The sequence below is a fragment of the Ictalurus punctatus genome, chromosome 1, assembly GCF_001660625.3.
Source record: "Ictalurus punctatus breed USDA103 chromosome 1, Coco_2.0, whole genome shotgun sequence".
Taxonomy (NCBI): Eukaryota; Metazoa; Chordata; class Actinopteri; order Siluriformes; family Ictaluridae; genus Ictalurus; species Ictalurus punctatus.
This window is the reverse complement of record NC_030416.2, coordinates 27,561,074-27,583,129: the sequence shown is the minus strand read 5'-3', so window position 1 is coordinate 27,583,129 and position 22,056 is coordinate 27,561,074. Positions and strand designations below refer to the sequence as shown.

Below are 22,056 nucleotides of genomic sequence, written 5' to 3'. Positions count from 1 at the left end.
TTTTTGTGAGTTGTGACTTCACTCACTTGTCCTTCGTGTCTGTGCATGTATGAATGTATGTTACAGGAAGTGTATCGTTTCTGTCTCAGTTGTAATCACAACTTGCTATTAGTCATCATATGCGTTTTGGCCTCTTTAGTATGCGGCTATGTGCTAATTCAGTAGTAGGCCTGCAGGCAGTTAACACCTTGCCAAGTGGGATCCTGCTGTGTTGGTCATTCCACATTGAATACCTGATAGGTGGTGTTAGAACATTTCTGCTCAGAGATTACCCACTTTTCATTCTGGGTTCCTTGATTAAAGTACAAATATAATATAATATATAATCTACATAATATAGACGTGTTCTACTGAAAGACCTTTTTCTAGATAGGACTAGATATAAACTAGAAACATGTATGTATCCATATGTCTACACCTGTGGTGGTTGACAGGGTCTTCTTAGAAAATGCATCTATGTTGAGGATCAAAGGTCAGGGGTTAAGCTGGCATTCTGTTAAAGATAACCCATCACAGACTGTGACTCCATCCAGATAAACTGTGGCACAACAGGTTAGACTATACAGTATGTATGGATATATCAGTATCTAGAGTAGCCGGACACAAGATCATTATGATAATATTATACATCGTGTGGGCAGTGCAGTGATAGTCGAGCTAAGCAGACATTTAAAAGGAACGGATATATTTAAATAGACCTGTGCCTGTTATGGATATGGGATTGTTTCAGGCATTTTTAATTGAGTTATTAATATGTTGTTTAATCAGAGCTGATATAACAGGGTTGTTTTTAACAATAGATATCACAATCTGTTTTTGCTAGACTACTGATATTCTTAATATTCTTAAGAAGTACTTTATTTTTTTGTGTGTGCAATTTACATTTATTTTTGCAAATGAGATTTGTCTAATTAAAGATGCACATATGTGTGTACTTAATAAATGCTGTCAGATAAATGTATTGATGTCAAAAAATGAAATATTTCTTTCCGAGGATACTCACAAGAGAAAGACTTTTACAGACAGATTTGTTATTTTCTTTTTAAAATCAAGCTAATGCCATGCACTGTTAAAGATGAACTGTTATTTCATACCATTCTCCAGTGTAAAATGTAATGTAAATACAGCAGTGATCAACATTTTGAGAATGTCCTCTGTAAACTAAGATGTATCTTTTATGTGGCAAATTAATGACATAATATGACATATATAATCAAAAAACCAGCTTTTCATATGACAGAGTGTTTGTGCCAAGTGGGCGGAGTTTAATCCTATTTAATATGTAATATATGGGTAAAGATGCCGTATATCAAACATACTTTATCAAACCGCATGCAACTTCAATTTTATGTGATTCTGAAAAGAGAATCTCTATTTCATCACACGGTTGTCGTTAGGGATTGGGAGAATTAAGATAGATGAGGTGCGTGTTTACCTACGGCTGCTCTCGCTCGCTCCCTCACTGGCTGACTGACATACTCAGCACCTGTTGTCTCATAAAGGTACTGTCTGATAACCCTGGTCAGCTGCCTATGTTGTGCTGCATAGATAATACTCTATTTATAGTTTGTGGTCTATGGGACTTGCTAGGTTTGTGTTTGGCTCTCATCTGCAGTGAAGTGAGATGTCCAAAACCAGAGCTACCTGTGTGATGAGGTCATACGATCACATGATGATCTATGTTACAAGTTAAGGGGTGTGTTCAAATCCTTGTTTGTGTGCAGTCTTTGCATGTTTCACTGAGATAAATATTTTTGAAACTGCTAGGCTTAGATGACTTGGTTAGGCATTGTCATGTCTTTTATTTTTATTGAGGGGTGAAAATTGAGAAGGTGGATGCTTGGATAATTGCGACAGCCCCAGGTATCGTTCTTACACAGTTCAACGAGTCTAAATGTTTAGGTCTGTGGAGCTTGAATGGAACCTCTATGAATTGGATTTATTTTCTTTATTCTATATGGCACCATGACCTGTTTGAACATGTGGAAAGTCTTGGCGATATCTACCTAGATTTTGCCAAAATGGTTAGAAAGCCAGTATTATTGTGCAGATTTCAAGACCTAGCTAAGAGTCTACTCTCTTTACTTGCATTAAGCTGTAAACAGCTGTAAATGTACATCTGTTTTATTTTATATCACTTACAAAAAGACATCTGACATTCTGTCCAATCATGCAAGTGTCAAAAAGCAGAGCTGTATGCACAGAGAGCTGTAACCCTGCCCCAGGGCTGTGTTTGGCTGGCTACTGTCATAGCCTAAAGTTTGAATTGTGCACCCCCTGCCACCAGAGATCTACATTTCCCTGACAAATTAGATTCAAATACAATCCTTTGCCTTTAACTCACCCAGGTTACACAACTATCTTAAATGTGAAACAATCTTAATGCACATTTTATTAGTACTGTATATGCTTACATATTTCTTTGGTATAAATAAAATCTTCCCTATAACTGAAACAGCACATTACTGAGGAGCTGCCAGAGCTTCTCCTGATACAATTCTACCACCTGTCTTCAGGGCTTCTGCTCCAGGAGTATGCGTTACTATCAGTGAGCTCCTCATGTGTTCTAGCTAAATGGCATCATTAGCTATCATAGGCACTTGATGTTTTCTGGAGTGCATTATTTCATTATAAAGGCCTCGAGTGGACTGGAAGATTTCGTGCTTCAGTGCACGGTTTTATTGCGCTTAGTGCAATGATGGCATGGAAATGCAGTCTCTCCCTCTCTGTTGGGTATTGCCACTTTGATTTGCATTATTTACAAATGTATAAATGGATTATTATGATTATTAATTATAAAAGTATCTAAGAAAGTTAAAGCATCAGGTATACTTGCCTCTAAGGCAGAGAGATCGTTCTAACTTGAAAGTTGTATGTTGAATTTTGAATTTATTGAAATAGTATTTTCTACTTTATTTTATTTTATTTTTTTTGGAAAATATTACCAAATTATAATGAACAAAAAAGCAGAAACAGACATAACAATGAACAGCATAGGCACCAACTTGTGAAATTCTTTGGGTGCTTATAACAGGTCACAAATTTATGATGTCAATAAATTTTATAATCTAGATGTCTTGTGCTAAAAATGAGATGTCCTGCCCTCCACAAATTGATGTATTATTCAAAAAATGAGCATCCATGAAGTCTGGTAGTGTCAGCATGAGGCAAAAACAATGGTTACACTTCACATTTGCTGCCGTCTATTTACACCATTTAAATAATCAACACTTCAAGCCCCTAGCAGCATGGGGAGTAATGTATATCACTTTTGTCACTGGATGAGTCCCAAACAATATAATAGTGCACTAAATAGTGTGTCAAAATTGCACACGGTCAATGGGGGTGTTTGAGCTTCAGAGTACCCACTGAGCTGGCGCCTTTGGCGCATGATGAAAAACAAGGAATGGCATTTCATTTTGGGAATGTGCATGAAATTTTTCCCTATATACACTGGACACATGAATGTGGGCTACGTAGATGAATGACTAGCTCCACACAAGCTGCCTGGGTGCATTTACTGTGTCAGGTCATGCATGTATCCACCAGTGTGCCTAATGCAGTATCTCTTAAAAGGGTCTTTCTGCCCAAAACATTTACATATCCACCCCTTCCCAGCTCTCAATACACCTATACCTTTGAGAACACTGAGTAGCTGCTTCATGTGTGTTGGGAGCTAGGAAAAAGCCAAACAGCGGACCCTGACGGGGCCCAAGCACTGGTTTGGGAAACACTGGCTTAATGCAATACGTATACTCGAAGGCTACCAATCTCATAAACATCAGGTGTAGAGACTATATTAATTTGAATAATAATGTAATACTGCAGTGTCCATTACAGCTTTTCACAATGGCATCTGATCTTCCAAAAGAAGACTAAACAAGCTTGCTTTTGCCTAACCACCACTACTGCACATTGTTTACTGACAAATACATAATATATAGACTTTATATATGACGGGAAATTTGAGTTTCTTTAACTTATAGAACCTCTGAATGCTTTCGTTTGCAAAAGGTAATCACCAGAATTACCATATGCCTCATTACTTCTTTTTAGCAGCTGCATTCATTAATTTATAGATTCATTCAGGAAACGAAAGCATCAAAATACGTGCTTGCTGGTCAGTTGGCAGATGACATGAGCCTTTTCTTGAGTGATAATGCTCAAATTTCTTTCTGGCCCATACCTTTAGTGTGTTTTTGTTTATTTATAAATGCATCACATGTATGTGCATCAATTAGACCTGATCACTGTTAATGGAATGAGAGTGGAAGAATATTCATATATAAACCAAGCTGAAAGAAAAATTAAACATGTCCAATCTAAAATACAGGGTGTCCTAAAAGTCTCCATACATTCTTTTTGAACATGTTAATTTGTTAATAAGGCAACAGTGTCGTGTGTGATGTGCTTGCCATGTTTCCTGTTAAAGTCTATCACAACCAGCCATAACAATGACATAGGAATATGTTCTTCTTTTGTCAAAGGCATTCTTAAAGGCTATATGAAAAATATATATGATATAAACTATGTATGAAACATTTTGGAAGACATTTTGCTAAAAAGTGTTAATTTCCTCTATGTATGGAGACTTTTGGGACACCCTGTATTTCTTCAGTTGTTGTATGAGGGAGCTGATGGGATCAGATGTAAACAGGACTTAAATTGTTGTGTAAATGTGGGATCTGAAGCCCTGTCTGACAGAAGAATGTTACTGCAAACAGTTCAACGTGAAACATTTGTGTGAACATTATATGAGTTGTGTGGCATCCCCTTCCCCCGACAAAAATTAAACCGATAATTGTGAGTTAATAAACATTCTACTGACTACTGACACTATTGGTGTTCTAACCTGCTACCTAGTGTTGTATTATCCAGTTTAGAAGAATCTTCTGATTATTAAAGAAATGTTATGATGATTTAAAGAAAGAAAAAAAAAAACTTTTTGTGCACCTTAATGGGACCATCACTGTCGAATTGACTAGTCGGTTCAACTACTGACAGTGTTGTTCGCCATGTAAGCTACGAGAAGGCAGTGTAACTGCAGCAAGCTACGAATCAGAACAAACATAACTGTAAAGTGCTTGATAGTGGCTAGCTAGATGTAATAACAATAATTACTCATAATAATAATAATAATAATAATAATAATAATAATAATAATTTGCATTCATGCAGATTCATGACACCATTAGCAAACTGGTTGCTTTTCATTAGCATACTACCTAAAGTGGATAGTGTACAACTATGGACACTTTTACATTTTACATCGACACGTACACCATTTGGCATACGCTCTTATCCAGAGAGGTTTATACATTTATACATTTGAGCAGTTGAAGGTTAAGGTCCTTGCTCAAGAGCTCTGCAGTGGCAGCTTGGCTGTGTTGGGATTTGAGCTCACGACCTTCTGGTAAGAACTCCAATCTCTTAACTACAGTGTTACCACTGCCCACAATAGTTTGACACGGCCTCAACTGGAAGACCCAATTTTGGAGTAGAACAATAATAAAGATGTGCCGTTAGCTACTAACAGGCAAGCATACACTTTGAAAAATTCACTGTCACCTGAACTGTTTAGCTAACATTACCTACCTCACTAACACAACATGGTTAACAGTGGCTACATATTCCAAAGCAAGATGCCTCACTGCCAAATATAGAACAAATTGTTTTGCAAATTACTGAACAAATCACTCTCATTCATTTTTAAATTCCTTATAATTGTGTTATTTATTTATTTATTTGTTTATTTATTTGTTTGTTTGTTTATTTATTATTTTCCTGTTGAAAAATCCAGCTTTGTATGACTAGCCACCTGCTGCCATAACACAAGCTGAGCTTCTCAACCTAGTAGACCATCTTTGCCAGCTGGTAAGTGTTGATAGAAAAGAAACAGTTTCTGAATTACCACTCCTAATGCAAGATCATAGACAAGTTAGACAACTTAAAAATAATAACAACAGTAAGGCAATTAAAACATTTCTAACATTTATTTATCAATTTAGTCAAGTAATAAACAATAAACAGCTTAGCAGCTGGTAAAGATGGTCTACCAGTTTGACCAGCTTGGCCTGTGATTTGGCAGCTGGTAGCTGTTCAGCTGTCCCAGCTGGATTTTTAAGCAGTGTTGTGAGCACTGGTGCTGCAGAGAATACCGGTGAGGGGCATTTAAGGAAATCGTTCATGCACAACCCCTCTGATAATTTCGCTGGGTTCACAACAATGTGAGAGTAGCCGAAAACCGCTGCCAAATCCCACCCAAACAGCTCTGACTGTGAATTACTAGTTTCCCTTGAGTGACTCATAGCTGCTTAGGAACACCATGCTTTAGAGTAATTTTGTCCTTTCTGACTCAATAATGCTGCTATTTCATTTTTGTTCCTTTAATATTATTTAAATAACTTTAAAATACCAAGCTGTACAAACATCTTGACAGAAAGCAATAATGATGATAAGCTTATCACTTTCAGAACATGAATCAGAACATATTTTGTATTAGCTTTGTTAGCATATTAGCAATGCTAGCTAACTGTACTAGCTACAAACCTTCTTCAGATGTACTAGTGGTCTCTGCTACCTCCCTCCAAGCTTGATTTTATATTGTAATGTCTGTATATGACAGATTACGATGAAATCATGGTTTTTCTGCTTTTTTTTTAGGAGTGAGTTAACAGTAAATAGGAACTAATTGCTGGTAGGAACTAAAGTTGTGAAAAAAAAGGGGGGGGAAGAAAATGATGTCATGCTACATGCACCATATGATTGGATCAAGGAATTAATAGTGCTAATTCTAATGTTACGTTATTGTTTGCCGCTGTCACAGAAATCGCAGCTTCGTGTCACACGTACATCGAAACAGAATGCTAACTTTGTCGCTCTCCAGTGTGAATGCAGGGTTAAACTAGCTGTAACACTACCTAATTACTTTGTGTGTTTTTTTAAATAGTCTGTCATGCCATCTACATATAATTACTTATAGGATAATTAGTTATAAGTATGGATTACATGTTAAGATCAGAGCATGTGTCAAATGACTAAAAATAATGTAAATGAAAGTATAATTGTGTTTAATTAGAGAATAATGGGAACTATTGATAGGAAAAAAGGTTTTCATTCGTTGCCTTTAGTATTGAAATCAGCTATTATCACATTGTAGCTGCAGCAGCTCCTGCAACCCTTCTTTTTGTAGGTTTATTGGCAGTGTTTTAGGTTCATATCACCACATAAATTTGGCACAAAAGGCAGGATTTATCCAAATACCTTGCAACTCTTCTCGGTACTTTACTGCCAACAACTTTATGTTGTCAGCGACAACATCACATGAGTATCCGAATTCAAATGAAGCACAGCATCTTCATCATTGTCAGGGTCACAGTGGCTTCAGGTAATAATCAACTCTAGAATGTTCATGATGTGGTGGCATCACACCACCACATCACTGATTATTTTCCTATAACAGCACATCCTTATTGCTTACATATACCATGACCACAATATTTCAGACTATGACCATTATTACTAATAACTCAATATTATTAATTATTAATTACAACTGACAGTTGGACTGAGCTGATGCTTTTTGAAGGTTTTTGGCATCAGAATTTTTGCAGCTTATACGAAACATTTTTACATTGCCAAAAAAGCCCTGCATCACGATAGCATGATATGAGCTTGGAGAGATCAGTTGGTTACCCTCACAGAATAAAAAGTACAGCATCATTTGTGTGACTCGCTGGGGAACATAAAGGTTAGGTACAGGGTAAAGTACGAAGCTGAAGTTTTGCTTCTTGCGTAGTTGCTCTGATTGCGCAGGTTTGGCAGACCAGCTCCCAGGGGGATGAATAGCGTGCCGGGGGCATCTCCTACAGGTTAATCACATGTAATTACACAGTTCTGCTCACTCAAGAGTAAACCACCCATGCAGAACTATAGCACACCATATAATGCAAAAGCAGCTACAGTGCTTGGACTAAATTTACTGTGTGTTAGTCAAATTTTTCTTTCCTGCTGATTTAAGAGTAATTTTAAGTATTTCCTTCTCTTTCTTCCACCTTATTGGTGGAACAGATCAAAAGGAGGCTTATACTCAGTCCTAAATACATCTGCATGGCACATCTGGCCAGAGGCACCTTAAGACTTGAGGTCATCAGTGCCTGATATCTTTAATATGTGCATTTTTCTTTTGGATTGTTTCTGGTGACTAGATCCACAGCAACCCAGAATAGATAAAACAGTTACCGATATAAATTAGAGTTGCACTGATTTATCGGCCAATAAGCGTATTCAGCCGATAAAGGCTATTTTTCACGCTATTGTCCGAGTTTAAAAACATCTGATGATCATGGCCGATTATATCCTGTCAATAAAAAGAGGGTGGGAAAACATTGATTTCGTGCTGTGTGTAAAGAAGATGTCTCTTATGTGGAATGATGACAAAACTGCAGTTTGTGAGCTCTGTAATCTCCGCACTGCTAAAATTTTACACCAGATGCTGTAGCAGTGAAATTTTGGCATCGAGTATAAATTGTTTTTGCCGCACTGCTCGCGCTGAATTAAAGTGCCAGTACACCGTTGAAAGATTTAAATGAAGATGAGTTGACAAAAAAGTATATATTCCACAGAAAAATATATTTGTAGAGTAGTGTTTTTCATATTTCATATCCAGTTAATGTTAATATATAAAAAAGTTGATATTATATATTACCAGTTTGTTGTTCAGTGATGAAGTAGAAATGCTTTTGTTTGTGGTGAGTGAATGTGAAGACTAACAGGAGGTTTTTTTAAAGTAAGATTTAATAATCTTACTTTAATCTTCAGAATTTAGGTCATGTGTTAATGTTAATTAGAGTAAAGTGTTTTCTGTTTATGAGACCAGTTACTGTGAAACAACTTGTTGAAATGGAGAGAATAAAGTTTTTATTTGCATTTATTTCAGAATTGTGGAATTAATTATTATTGATTTAAAAGAAGGTATAAAAGGCATAACTATCAGTTATTATACTCTGAATAATCGGTTATCGGTTTTGGCTGAGAAATTTAATATCGGTGCATCTCTAATATAAATGAATGAATCAATCAATCAATCAATCAATCAATCATTTATTTATTTATTTGATTTGCTCTGTTTGCAAATGGTGGTAGACATAGCAAGCTATTAACCTATTAACCTGAAGAAAAACACTTGGAGAAGAACAAATGACAGTTTTGAAAGTATATAGTTTGCCTGTTGATGAAATGTTAATGAAATATACATATTAACTATGTCGAGCAAAACAAGATAATTAGGCATTTGTAAAAATGTTTTTTTTTTTTTTTAAGAAACATGGAAAAATATAAATTGCATTATGAGAAAATACTAATTCTTATAGTGCAAAGTTGTAAACCTCTTAACTTATTTTATTTAAAATAATTTAGATCTTGTTAAAATAAAGTCATGATATATATAGTATGCATTATTATCTTGGTGGATGCAGCTTGATAAAAAATATATTTCTGTCATGCTCAAAAAGTTGATAACCAAAAACAGAAAGTTAGTTTACAGAGTGACTTTGTACTATTTATTCTTACTTTTTCAGTACATGCATCTTTTACGTTCAGGGATAAAATCCACAACTACATAATAACTGCATTTTAAGTGTAAGCAGATTCAAAGTATACATTAAGAAGCAGGAGAAGCTATTCATGTGAATTTAAAGTTCCTTAAAATCAGCTTTCAGTGTTATGTGTTGAAGTTGCGACGAGCCTCCCCGCCCCGCTCCTTCCCACTGCAGTCCCTGGAGCTAAAAATGGCAGTTATTATTTGAATGTTGGTACGCCACCAGTGGAATTATTTCCCCTATGCTGGGACTTGGACCTGCAGCTCTTTGGATTTTAAATGCTCTTACCACTAACCACTAACCCACATAATCCACATGGTGGAATACTGCCCTACTGAATATTTGTTTAGTTTTTTATCCTAATTGATATGTCATATAGTTGTATCAAATCTGATTGTCTTGATTTTTTAAATTGTGATTTTTATTTTATTTTAGCATAACAGTGGCAGTATGATCACATGTGTTTAGAAATTGAAAAACATTCTTGAATTGCATTAGATTTAATTGTCTTCTCAATCAAAGAAATTACCTAATTATAACAACAGTATCCAAAAATCACCCAACCATTACCATGTCGTGTTGGTATTACTTTTTTTTTTTCTTAATTATATACAGTATCTAATACATTTTTGTCAATAACACCATTTTTAAAATTGGTTGAAATTAGAATATGACACACAATGTGCTTTTTAAACAGTCAGTATGGATGCTCATAACAGCGTTATTTGCTGTTGTCTTTTCATATTGTAAACCTGTTACTGACACAGTTCATGATCAGTGATCAATGATCAATGCCTTATGTGTTATGATTGCTACTGATTTTAGTAAATAATACAGTAGATAACCTTATTTTACTTATTAGCAAACAATAATGTAAACCAGTTTAAAGCTACAGTGTGTAATTTCTGGGTGGGGGAGGTTATTGAAAATAAACACATTATTGGCTCAGGGAAGAAAATATTCTCTAAAACATGATGTTGCTGAGCTTCTGTGAGTCTCCATAGAAATCCTGTAACCGTACTACACAGTCAGAGTTGTCGGCTTGCATCGACTGGAGGTTTCGAACTCACACTTCTTATGCCAGCATGTCTGAAAGAAGCAGAGCCAAAGACTTGCCCCGGTACACACAGAGCCGCAGGCATCCTAACAAAGAAGTCTTTTCCCTTCAACTGTTTTTGAGAAGGATTGTCCATGATGATCAGAATGAACACAAAATGAACACAGACCACAGCACAAGGCAAATGGATTGACAATTCACAAACACAGCAAGGTGGATCGAAAGGAAGCTCAAAACAGCTGATATTAGCAAGTTAACTAGCTGAAATTTTCAACCTGGTTTAATTAAAGGAGAAGAGTTTTGCTCTTTCGTCTAATAGCTAGTATGTTTGGACACCAATTGTGTTTAAGCTATTTAGGCACCAAAACTAGTGTAGAGCTGAATGTGTATTTGCATCTCACAGCCTTAATATATGTGGGGGAGAACAGTGCAGCACAACATACATTATAAAATGTTCTTTTACAAGTAGCTTGCAATAGCATTCTTCTACCAGAGAGGGTGAAATTCCCAAATCTAACATATTGTAGCTTTAACAAGTGTATGTTTTTCCTAACCAATTGAATAATAATAAGAAAAAATGATCTTGTTAATGGACTTTAGACTCTGAATGGCTATAGGCATAACATTTCAGCCAAATCTGTTCAAACCTGTACAAGCCTGTTTGTTTAATAGAAGCTGATTCAGCTCAGGTGACAGTGTAGTGAATTAGGGAGAGAGAGAGAGAGAGAGAGAGAGAGAGAGAGAGAGAGAGAGAGAGAGAGAGAGAGAGAGATGTGATATCTGTGGAAGTTATTCTCTAGCTAAACAATGTCTCAGCCATTCAGCATGTCTCGGCTACGTAATTTTGAACGTATCTAATTTGTGTGTTTTGCTGTCCATCCCCAGTTGACCTCCTCCATCTGGCCAGCCTCCTCCTCCACGTCCCTGTGTCTCTCAAATCAACCTGCAGTCATTCCTGTCCTCTTTAATCTGTATACTGACAAAGAGGGCTATTATTCACATATAGACACTGTAATCAGAGGGGCTGTTCTTCTCAGTCTGATTCAATGGATGCTGCCTTCAATTTCTAGCATGCTTTGGCTTTATTGGGCTACACAGTAATCCTGTAGAGCTTGTGGATCTCCCCAAATCGGGCGTAACTCATAGAGAGAGAGAGCTGCATCAAATCCAGCAACTAACTGGCCCAATTAGGTAAATGGGTTGGGATCAGGTGGAATTGCATCAGAGCGATTGATATTATTTTTTCCAGTTGAAATGGATGAAATAAATCACAGCCTAATGAAACAAAGGAGCAAAGGCAAGCCCTCAGATGTCTAATATGGTGATGTTGTTGGGGGTCCAAGGCCAGTGGATGAAAAGAAGTGGAGGAGGGAGCCATCTCACATATTGAAATGCCACGCTGGTGGTCAGGCCTTGATTTATTCCCTGTAAGGGCCTTGGCTTTGCCGGAAAAAGGGCACTCCACTTTGTTGCGGGAGGAGGAGTGGAAAAGCACTGACGTGGATTCCAAGACATTAAAACATGACAGTTATTTTGTAAATAGTGTCATATCTTGCCATATATTATCACTTTGTTTGTTATAGTTGTAAACTATTTTTTCCTGTGCCAAGAGAGCAATAATGATCATGCCTTCATGAACTAAACACATTTGTTTTATGGACACTTTGGCCATCGTGAAGCCAATGAGCTGCATCAGAACAAGCTTACTGGTTTTCAATGCTATCAATAGATTTCAACAAACGTGAACAAACGTGACCTATGTAACCATATTTTAAACCCTGAAATACAGGAAGTACATACAGTTGGGTGACAAATTGAATACAAAGATTGGAGTGATCTCTTCCAGGATGACCCTGTCCCCAGCCACAAGGCATGATGGTTCGTTGAATGTTTTGATGAAGATGAAAATAATATAAATCAAATGCTGTTGCATTCACAGTCACCAGATCTCATTGAACACCTATGGAAGAGATGTTAAACAGAGCTCTCCACCACCATCATCAAAACTCCAACTGAGGGAATCTTTTGGTGTTCATGAATGGTGTTGATCCCTTCTGTATAGATCCAGAGACTTGTAGAATCTGTGCCAAGGTGCATTGAATACTATTTTCTTTTCTTTTCTTTTAGTTTTTCACCTATCTATTCTACAGTCAAATACACCTGACATTAATATCATTGACTGGCGCATATGGTGGCTTAGTGGGTAACACGTTTGCCTTGCACCTACGGGATTGGGGGGTTTGAATTCCACCTCTGCCCTTTGTGCATGGAGTTTGCATGTTCTCCCTGTGCTTCGGGGGTTCCCTCTGGGTACTCCGGGTTTCCTCCCCCAGTCCAAAGACATGCACTGCAGGCCGATTGGCATTTCCATATTGTCCGTAATGTGTCTGCAGTTGTGCCCTTCAGTTTGTTGGCACCCCATCCAGGGTGTCCCCCGCCTTGTGCCCCGGATGGATGGATTGGATGGATGGATTATTGATTTACTGTTCTGAACAAGAGTAGGAGTCTGTCAGATTTTTTCATGCAGCAATATGAGATTTGCCGTATTACTTGCTTAATAGCACATTTCTCCCATTTACTCAGCTATATAATGTAATAATACTGTGTTTGTTGGTCAGTGTCCTAAGGTGCAGATTAAATGAACTTTCAATATGTGGGTTTATTAAGCATCCCTGTATTAGGGCCTGGGATTGTGACTCAGGGTTTAATGCATTCAGCATGATGCCATCTTTGGAAAGGTCCACATTTAATGCATTAGTGAAGAACAATACACGTTGCCCCAGGAGGTTCTCACTGAGAATTCAGGACCCTCACAGTTACCATTGTTAGATGTAAAGAGCCCATTATAGCCAATGTCTTTTCAAGTCCTATTTATTGAGGACAGCATATACATTTTTGTTCATGTCTTTATTCTAGTTCATTTAATTCAAACCAATTGTACTGGTATATCACTTTTAACACTAGACACTGTGACACCACAGCTTTACAGATATCCATATGTAGATTTAGATCTCTAATGAGCAAGCCAGAGGCGAATGATGGAGGCCATGCTGAAAGATCCCTGTTGTGACACTAGGAAGAAAACTTGAGAAGAACCAGATACAAAAACCCATCCTCTTCTGGGTGACACTGGAAAGTGGGATTAGAAATGATTTAATTCTACATATAATTGAAGTCATTTCTTTACAATAAGTGTACCATCTGGAAAACCATGATATCTTTTCTGAACCCTGGTCATGCAGCAGTACTTACAATGTGCACCTGTACTGTACACTCTCAACGGAGAACATTATGCTTAACTGCACTTAGTGCAATGTCCTTTCCCCCTTTGAGATTATGGCTTGTCACAAGTTCTGGGACATGCAGCCACGAGCATAAAATAGCACAGCTGGGATTTGAACCCGATTCTCAGTTGTACTGAACACAATTATGCTGCATTTAGTATGCACACTCTGGAGGGACTGCGACGTAATGTAAGAAATGCTTTACAAATAGCTAGCCGGAATTAATATTCTAGAGAAATTGCCGTTCTGAAAATGGCAGAATAATAAGAAGAGATTTGAGATGTAATTGAAGACACCCACACTAGGGATATTCTATATGTTTCTGTAAGTAAAAGGAGCTTTTAGCATTTATATAGGAAACTTTTATGCAGTGTCATATCTCTAGATTATTATCTCACCAAGACCAGGCTGAAATGATTTACCTACAGATCATCTTTGAGTTTAATTAAGCAAACTTTTTAGTGGGCTGGACGTGACCGTAGCCTTAGCCGAAGCACTAGTTTACATTCAGTATACATTATGTTGGCTAGGTATGTGTATATTTGTGCTGACATTAGAAATATGACATTATTATAGCATATAAAATGCTATAACTGTAGTTATCATGGAATTCCATAAGCCATAATTGTTTGTAAACAATACCACGTACAGTTTAAAAACAACCAATGCAATGTTAAATTAAAGCCCTAACTCCACTGCCCAAAATAACCTTCTGTGATATTGTGGTCTGAGAGTTCAATGAGTCATCGTTGCTGATGTAGCATTCTAGAAACTAAATAAATGTTACTGATGTTTATATAAATGAAAAGTGGTATGGTAAAGTAAGCAGGTGTCTCTGTGAGTAAGCTGTCACCAGGTAGACTCACTCTGATCAGCCTGGAGACTGGAGCATCTGTGTTCTGGTCAGTGGGGCAGAAAATAGGGGACTCAGGCTTCTAATTCCCTCTGTCAGCACCAGCGAGAAATTCACACTGAGAGACTCACACTGAGTCCAGCGTCGTGGGGGGGTTTGCCCTCTCGGTACAGCCCACCGTGACAGAGAGGAACTGGCAGCCCCACAGTCCATGTAATATCCTTTCGTTTTCTTTCTACAGTTTTATTAACTGTATAAAAGTTGCAGTATTAGTGAAGAGTTCTGGAGGATTGGTTAAGTCTTAAAAACCGAAAAAGGGATTGTTTAAGATTATCAACACTACAGCGATGGGGATCATTAAGCTGCGAATTCCCTTTGCTGTTATTCTCTCATCTGAAGGTACTACTAATGTCTTTGTCACTCAAAATGTCTAGGTGTCTCGTTAAAAGCTAATTTGTTATTTGTTGTACGTACAACTTGGAGAAAGAAGAGAAAAGGGGTTAACTCTGCATTCTGTCTTACCGTGCCTCTCTATCTCTGTAACAGGAAGTACTATTTTTAAGAGTATCTTGTTACCCTGGTTTGAAGGCCCTTGTTTAATGCACAATCATGTTTAAATGGATGCTGTTCTTCTTTCCAGTGACACATTCCCCTGGCTGTAGCGATAACCTGTGACTAAAGCAGCCACACAATGAAAGCATTGCATAAGACCATACAAGTGCAGATCTGCTTTTGTGGATGTGACCAAAGCAACGTGGTGCCATGGCAACGGCCGCAGCCCCTGGGTAGCCAGTAGGGCACCTGAGCCCTTTTTCACAGACAGGAGAACTTTAATTAAGCCTGTTTGGCCACATGGTGTGTTACACAGCATTGCAAACTGTGTCTGGCTTAGGAAATTTAGCGTAGCTTATGGAGGGTTGGACTGGCCCAAACGAGGACTGCATGGCTGTGAGAATGTGAAACGCATGAAAACAGTAAGATTAAGAAGGATACTATTTCAGATTTTAAAATTCAAAGAGTGGACTCATAGACGGTCTACAAAAAGGGGCTAAATTCAGAGAGGTCATAGCTCCGAAGCCAGTTTGTTTGTTTCTTACAATCTTTCAAATGAAACCATATTTTGTGTTGTAAAATTATTAGTTAAACATCAGTTATGTCTACATTTGATTGCTTTGTGAAACTGTAAAACTATTAACCTCTTACAATAGCAATTGGACTATCAGGCAATCCCCAGCTTCATATTGTTTCATTTAATGGTTTTTGTAGGAAGCTTTCATTCATAACTGTGCATAATTACTGAGAGGAAATTGGAACAGCATGCATAGTTAAGCAACACCATAGAGGATGTGGTTGCTGTGTCTGCCTAATCAAAGTCTGCCCCCTCCATAGACAGACACACACACACATGCACACACACACACACACGCGCGCAAGCACGCACGCACGCACGCACACACACACACACACACACACCTATGTACACATGGTTCACTATTGAACATGGCTCCCTGTGTGAGTGTCAAAGTTGGACATGACATTTACAACAGCTCCCCCTTTTCCCACCTGCTGTTTAACAATGCTATCACTGCTGCTAGCACTTAGAGGCCTTCCTGAAATACTTATGGGCATAGTAAAGCTGGGCTCCTTATCATAAACTTCAGCTTAGGTCCATCTGCACCTTGTTTTTTGTACTGGTCAAGTTTGAAGGAACTATGGAAGGAATTGAGACCGAATTGAATACCCTGTTATAATGGTATTGTTTTGGTGTATAATGTGCCTGGATCTGCTCTCTCTTCAGGTTCTGAATCTCTTCTTGGCTCTGCTGCTGAGCTCTTTCAGTGCGGACAATCTGTCAGCGCCGGACGATGACGGTGAGCTGAACAACCTGCATATTGCAATAGGTCGCATCCAAAGAGGGATCCTGTGGCTGCGCCGGGCCTTGTGTGATTTCTTCAATGGCAACTTTAAGCGAAGACGGCAGAAGGCCAAAGAGGCAAAGGCCATGCTGAAGCTGAAGAGGCTCAGCCAGCAGGCCCAGAGGGCCGAAGGCAACGGCACAGCAGGGATCATTGGCCGTACTGGAGATAAGTGCGCCTCTCCGGATGACAGCTACATGACCAACCCTAACCTGACCATCAGTGTGCCTATTGCGCCTGGAGAGTCAGATGTAGAGTTTCCAGAGGAGGAGGAGGACGACGACGACGATGAAGCTAGTGAGAGCTCTGACGAAGAGGAGGAAGCAGAAACCAAACCGGTGAGTAAAACACTTCAGGGTGTGCTGCTAGAGGAAAATGATCAACGATGGGTGGTGTTTTATTCCTGTTGTACCATGGCAATTTGTCAACAATGACTTTTTATTATTTGATGAACTACATCTTTTACTTTTTTATCAGTTTATATTTCACATACCTGAAACAAGTTCATTCGAGTTCATTAGGATCCTGTTCATCAGGAAATCACGTACATTCTAACAGCTATAAACAGTCAGTTTATAACCATCAGCTATAAACAGTCAGACACTCTCCCTTAGTGGAAAGTTTGCTAACAGTGATAGACTCCTTCTATAACTGTAAAATAATAATAATAAAAATTAATGTAAAAAATCTCCTTACAGAAAGCTTCATAATATCGACAAATTTATTTATTTATTTATTTTCATTTTTCTTCATTGAAGAACAACACATTTTTAATCTGTTAATCATCAGTCTTATATTACATGAAGCATCTGCCATAACTATGTCATACCTGCCAAATCCCTATGAATGAACTGTTATTAAGAAGCAATAACATATTAGGAGTGCATTAATATAAACCTGTGATTGGGAATTCAACAGTGTTGTGGTATAATGGGGAATAATTTCACTGGTCTTACTGTAAGCACTCAGACTATTCATACGTCATTGACTACACAGCCATTTATCAGACGTCTTTTGATCCGACTGTCGAGACCAATACATAACGATACACTGAAAGTCCTCTGTAAATTAAGCAGGTGCGTTAACCCCAGCATTCTGTCGAACATCCCACGTTTGTGCTCTCCACACTGGACTAATTCCAGACTTTAAATTGGCTAATTCATTAGTCGCCTCTTCACCACGTGGTTGGTGGATGCTGAGTGCACTTGACACACTGAAATGCACCCCTGCACACAGGTGAGAGCCACTCCACATTACACCTGCAAAGCACTAGGACGTCTGATGCCCACGTTAGTTAATGGTTTTTAATTTATTACAAGTGCTCTAAGTTTGATTGCTATTATAACATTTGCTATTTTTAAATTACCATTTCCTACCTGTTTTCACACAGATGTACTTAGTAGAATTAAAGGATGTGTGTGGTGCCTCTCAGACTGGCCATATTGGTTGAACAACAGTACCACCAGTCTGGAAGGCACCACACATAATGCTCTTTAATCCACTCTCATTCAACTCACATTCAAGTCAAATCATTAGATGCCCTTGAAATGACTTTAAAATTACTCAACAATGAGCAGACTCTATTCAAACACCACATCCCAACTTTTCTTCCAGTTGTAGGGTCATTATCAGACCTGCTGGAAACAAATAAACCACAATAAATGCCAATCCATCCCCACCTGATATCTGTTTGCCTAACATGCTATTGACTGATGCTTATCAACAGGTCAGGTTTCCCTGATTTGACTATATTGCTTTTTGGCCACCTGCTCCATGGACAATACAGTAAGTGGCTCAGGAAACAGGATAGTGGCTTATTGTGGTTTGTTAATTCTCTAGATCTCTCAAAGACAGGCACGTATTGAATCTTGATTGAATCTGTCCGCACATGTGCAAAAAAAAAAAAAACTGATTAAATCATAGAATCTTCACTTTAAATCTTCTAATCCTATGATTCTCAAAGTGGGGTACAGGGACTCCCAGCGGGAAGAACCTGTGTTGTTAAATTAATTAACCATCTATTATCAAAGCTATTATATTTCTTACCGTGCTCTTATAACAACTATATTACATTGATAAATAAAAATTAGGTCACTTAAATTAACCTCAATAACTTTAAAAAAAAATGTAGGCCTATATATAATATCAACTTGGACCGAATTAAAAAAACAAATAAAATGTGTTCTGTGAGTTCAGGAATAAAACACTTTATTTCCCCCAAATGAGTAGCCAAAATATTACTATATCCATTTAAATAATGTATGTAATATTTGGATAATTCATAAAAGGATTACATGCATAAAATAAATTTGTACTGATTAGGTCCATGGATTCTCTTCTCTTCTCTTTTCTTTTCTACAGAAAAAAGTTAGCTAGTTAGTTAGTTAGTTGCTATTAATGTCCAAAGTGGAAATTTGTCTTTGGCCTCACCATACATAAAAAAAACAAAAACAGTATAAACAAGGACAGCAACACAACAACCTAAAAACAACAAAGCAAAAGTACATAAAACAGTATAAAAATCTAAAACTGATCTGAAGGTGTATGATTAAATGTTTGAAATCGGTGTTGTAGACAAAAAATATTTTAAAAGTTAAAATAAATTGCGCCAACATTATAAAACTAACATTTTTATTTGAAAAAATTTATATATATATATATATATATATATATATATATATATATATATATATATATATATATATATGTGTGTGTGTGTGTGTGTGTGTGTTTGTGTGTTCGTGCAGACATATCCACACCTGCTCATATACCCACATTTATGACTCTGCGTTTAATATTCTAATGGCACTTGACACAAATGATACAGATTTTTTCCTTGCCCGTGATTGTCTAAAAAGATTTTATGATTGCAAGTACAGTAATACAGTTATAGCAGTTATTTTAGCTTTCAAGCAGAGTATGGTCTATGATATCTGAACATATCGTCATTATCTACACTGATCTACAACAGATGTCATTACATCCAAGCATACTGAGACACTCAAAGTGCTCAGTGAAGTAAGTAGAGAGGTATTAACCACATCACTCTGCCTAATTCCAAACAGGCTATTCATTAGTGGCGTTTTCACCATGTGGCTCATGCACAATAGCAGCAAATAGCATCAAGATGACCGCAAATCTCACCAATGTGGAACAAAGTTTGTATATAAACTCGACCCCTAATCACCCTTTGCTGCAATATTAAGAGCCCACTATAGTGTAGCTGACTCAGCTTGGGCTTCTTCTCCTTTTTCCTTCGTCCTTTCTGTCTTGAGCACTCTGTACCTCCAGGGCAGTGCACAGCTTTCTCCTTTCCTGGCGAAAGAGAGCCATGCAAAGGGAGCCTAATAAGTGGCTATCAGGCAGACAAGAGCTTTCACTCCACATGAACTGCAATTCTGAACACCCACGCACAAAGGCTATTTTTTCCCTGTTTTGTGTTTTTGCCTACTCTCAAGTCATTTTACTTTGAGCAGACACTGCTCCTGACCCCTAAACAAATATATAAACAAATTAATAAAAAAAGAAAAAATAGCTGTCTCATTTCAGTGTACCTTGCTGGAAAGAATTATTTGGCTATTTATTTGGCCCAGAGCCTCTCCCTCGCTCATCCTCACCCCCAGCTGGAATGGACTATGAAATGATTGAGGCGGATTTATCTCGTGAAACACACATTCAGCAGTGCCATTAAACCTGTTTTCATATTGCAAATCTAAATTAACATCAGACTCTATTTTAAACCACATTGTTATGCTGGTAGATGGTAACATATCAAATGCTAATTGATGCAATTGATACACCTTTTGACACACACACAGTTCATTGGGTCTGTAAATTGCAAGCCATTGAACTTGAGAGGTATAGAGCAGCTCTCCAGGGGTCAAATAACAAATCCACTCTCTTTTTATACAGTTATCAGCAGATCAGTTGCTGATTGACCCCTGGCTGCCCCTGGCTCATGCCTGGCCCTCGGTTGAGCTCACCAGGGTTCGGTGTGTTGGCATGTGTATGATGTGAGAGCTATGCTGCCAGTGTGCTTGGAGTCTTCCTTCATGTACACCTCCGTGTGTCTACTTGCGTAAGCAGATGCCCTTGCAGGGCTGTTCTCTTTCATAAGGGTCATGTTGCTTGGAGAAGCAACGAGTCCAAAGTGGATAAAAAGGCAGAGATCACTGATCTACCCACACCTCCCTGGCACACAGTGACACTCAGATTCACATAAATGTACACTAGCAGCGTTAAGTTCTCATCCACACACACACATATAGTGCAAGCTCACATGCAAATATGCTAATAAGTGAACTGATATTCCAGATGTTAGCATCCTACCCCACAGTAAAAGCAGGGGAAACCCTTTAATAAAGACACCGAATGTACTTGTAGATAACTGCTTAATAGATTACTGTTGTCCATGTAAGTGATAATTGATTATATATATATATATATATATATATATATATATATATATATATATATATATATATATATATATATATATATATATACTCAGCAAAAAAAGAAACATCCTCTCACATTCAACTGCTTTTATTTCCAGCAAATGTGTAAATATTTGTATAAAAATTCAATAACTGAGACATAAAGTGAACAAGCTTCACAGACATTTGACGAACAGAAATCGAATAATGAGTCCCTCAACAAGGGGGTGGGATTGGCGGGGTCAATATTAAATGTAACAGTCAGTATCTGGTGGCCTCCAGCTGCTTTAAGTACTACAGTGCATCTCGTCCTCATGGACCGCACCAGATTTGTCAGTTCTTGCAGTGAAATGTTACTCCACTCTTCCACCAAGGCATTTGTAATTTTTCCATCATGTCTGAGGGAACACACATAATTTTCCACAGCAAGGATGATCAGCTGTCCTTCCTGTCTACCTATAGCACTGTCTTAGGTGTCTTTCATTTTTTTTTGCTGAGTGTATATATATATATATATATATATATATATATATATATATATATATATATATATATATATATATATATATATATATATGTAGAGTCACTGGGATCACACTTTTTTCCTTCATCTGATGTCTGATGTGAACATTACCCAAAGCTCTTGACCTGTATCTGCATGATTTTTTGCATTGTGCTGCTGCCACATGATTGGCTGACTGGATAACTGCATAAATGAGCAGGTGTAACGGTGTTCCTTTTAAAATGGACGGTGAGTGTATACACTATTGTGCCGTTCTTTAATTAATAAAACACTTATCATTCGCAACACACACCACACCATCATTGATTAGTTTCCTATAACAGCACTTCTTGTCATATTTTATTCCTTCATTGGCTTCATTTATTCCATATTCATTGGCTGGTAGAAA

General features: G+C 37.7%; 1 protein-coding gene across 2 annotated transcripts in view; it reads left to right on the top strand.

Moving 5' to 3' along the window:
• Positions 1–22,056, top strand: part of scn5lab (sodium channel, voltage gated, type V-like, alpha b) — a 130,348-nt gene that overhangs the window by 79,020 nt on the left and 29,272 nt on the right. For both annotated transcript variants that reach the window (XM_017469225.3, XM_053683533.1), the window contains one exon: positions 16,592–17,047. In XM_017469225.3, coding sequence (XP_017324714.1) covers positions 16,592–17,047 — 456 coding nt within the window. The remainder of the gene's footprint in view (positions 1–16,591; positions 17,048–22,056) is intronic.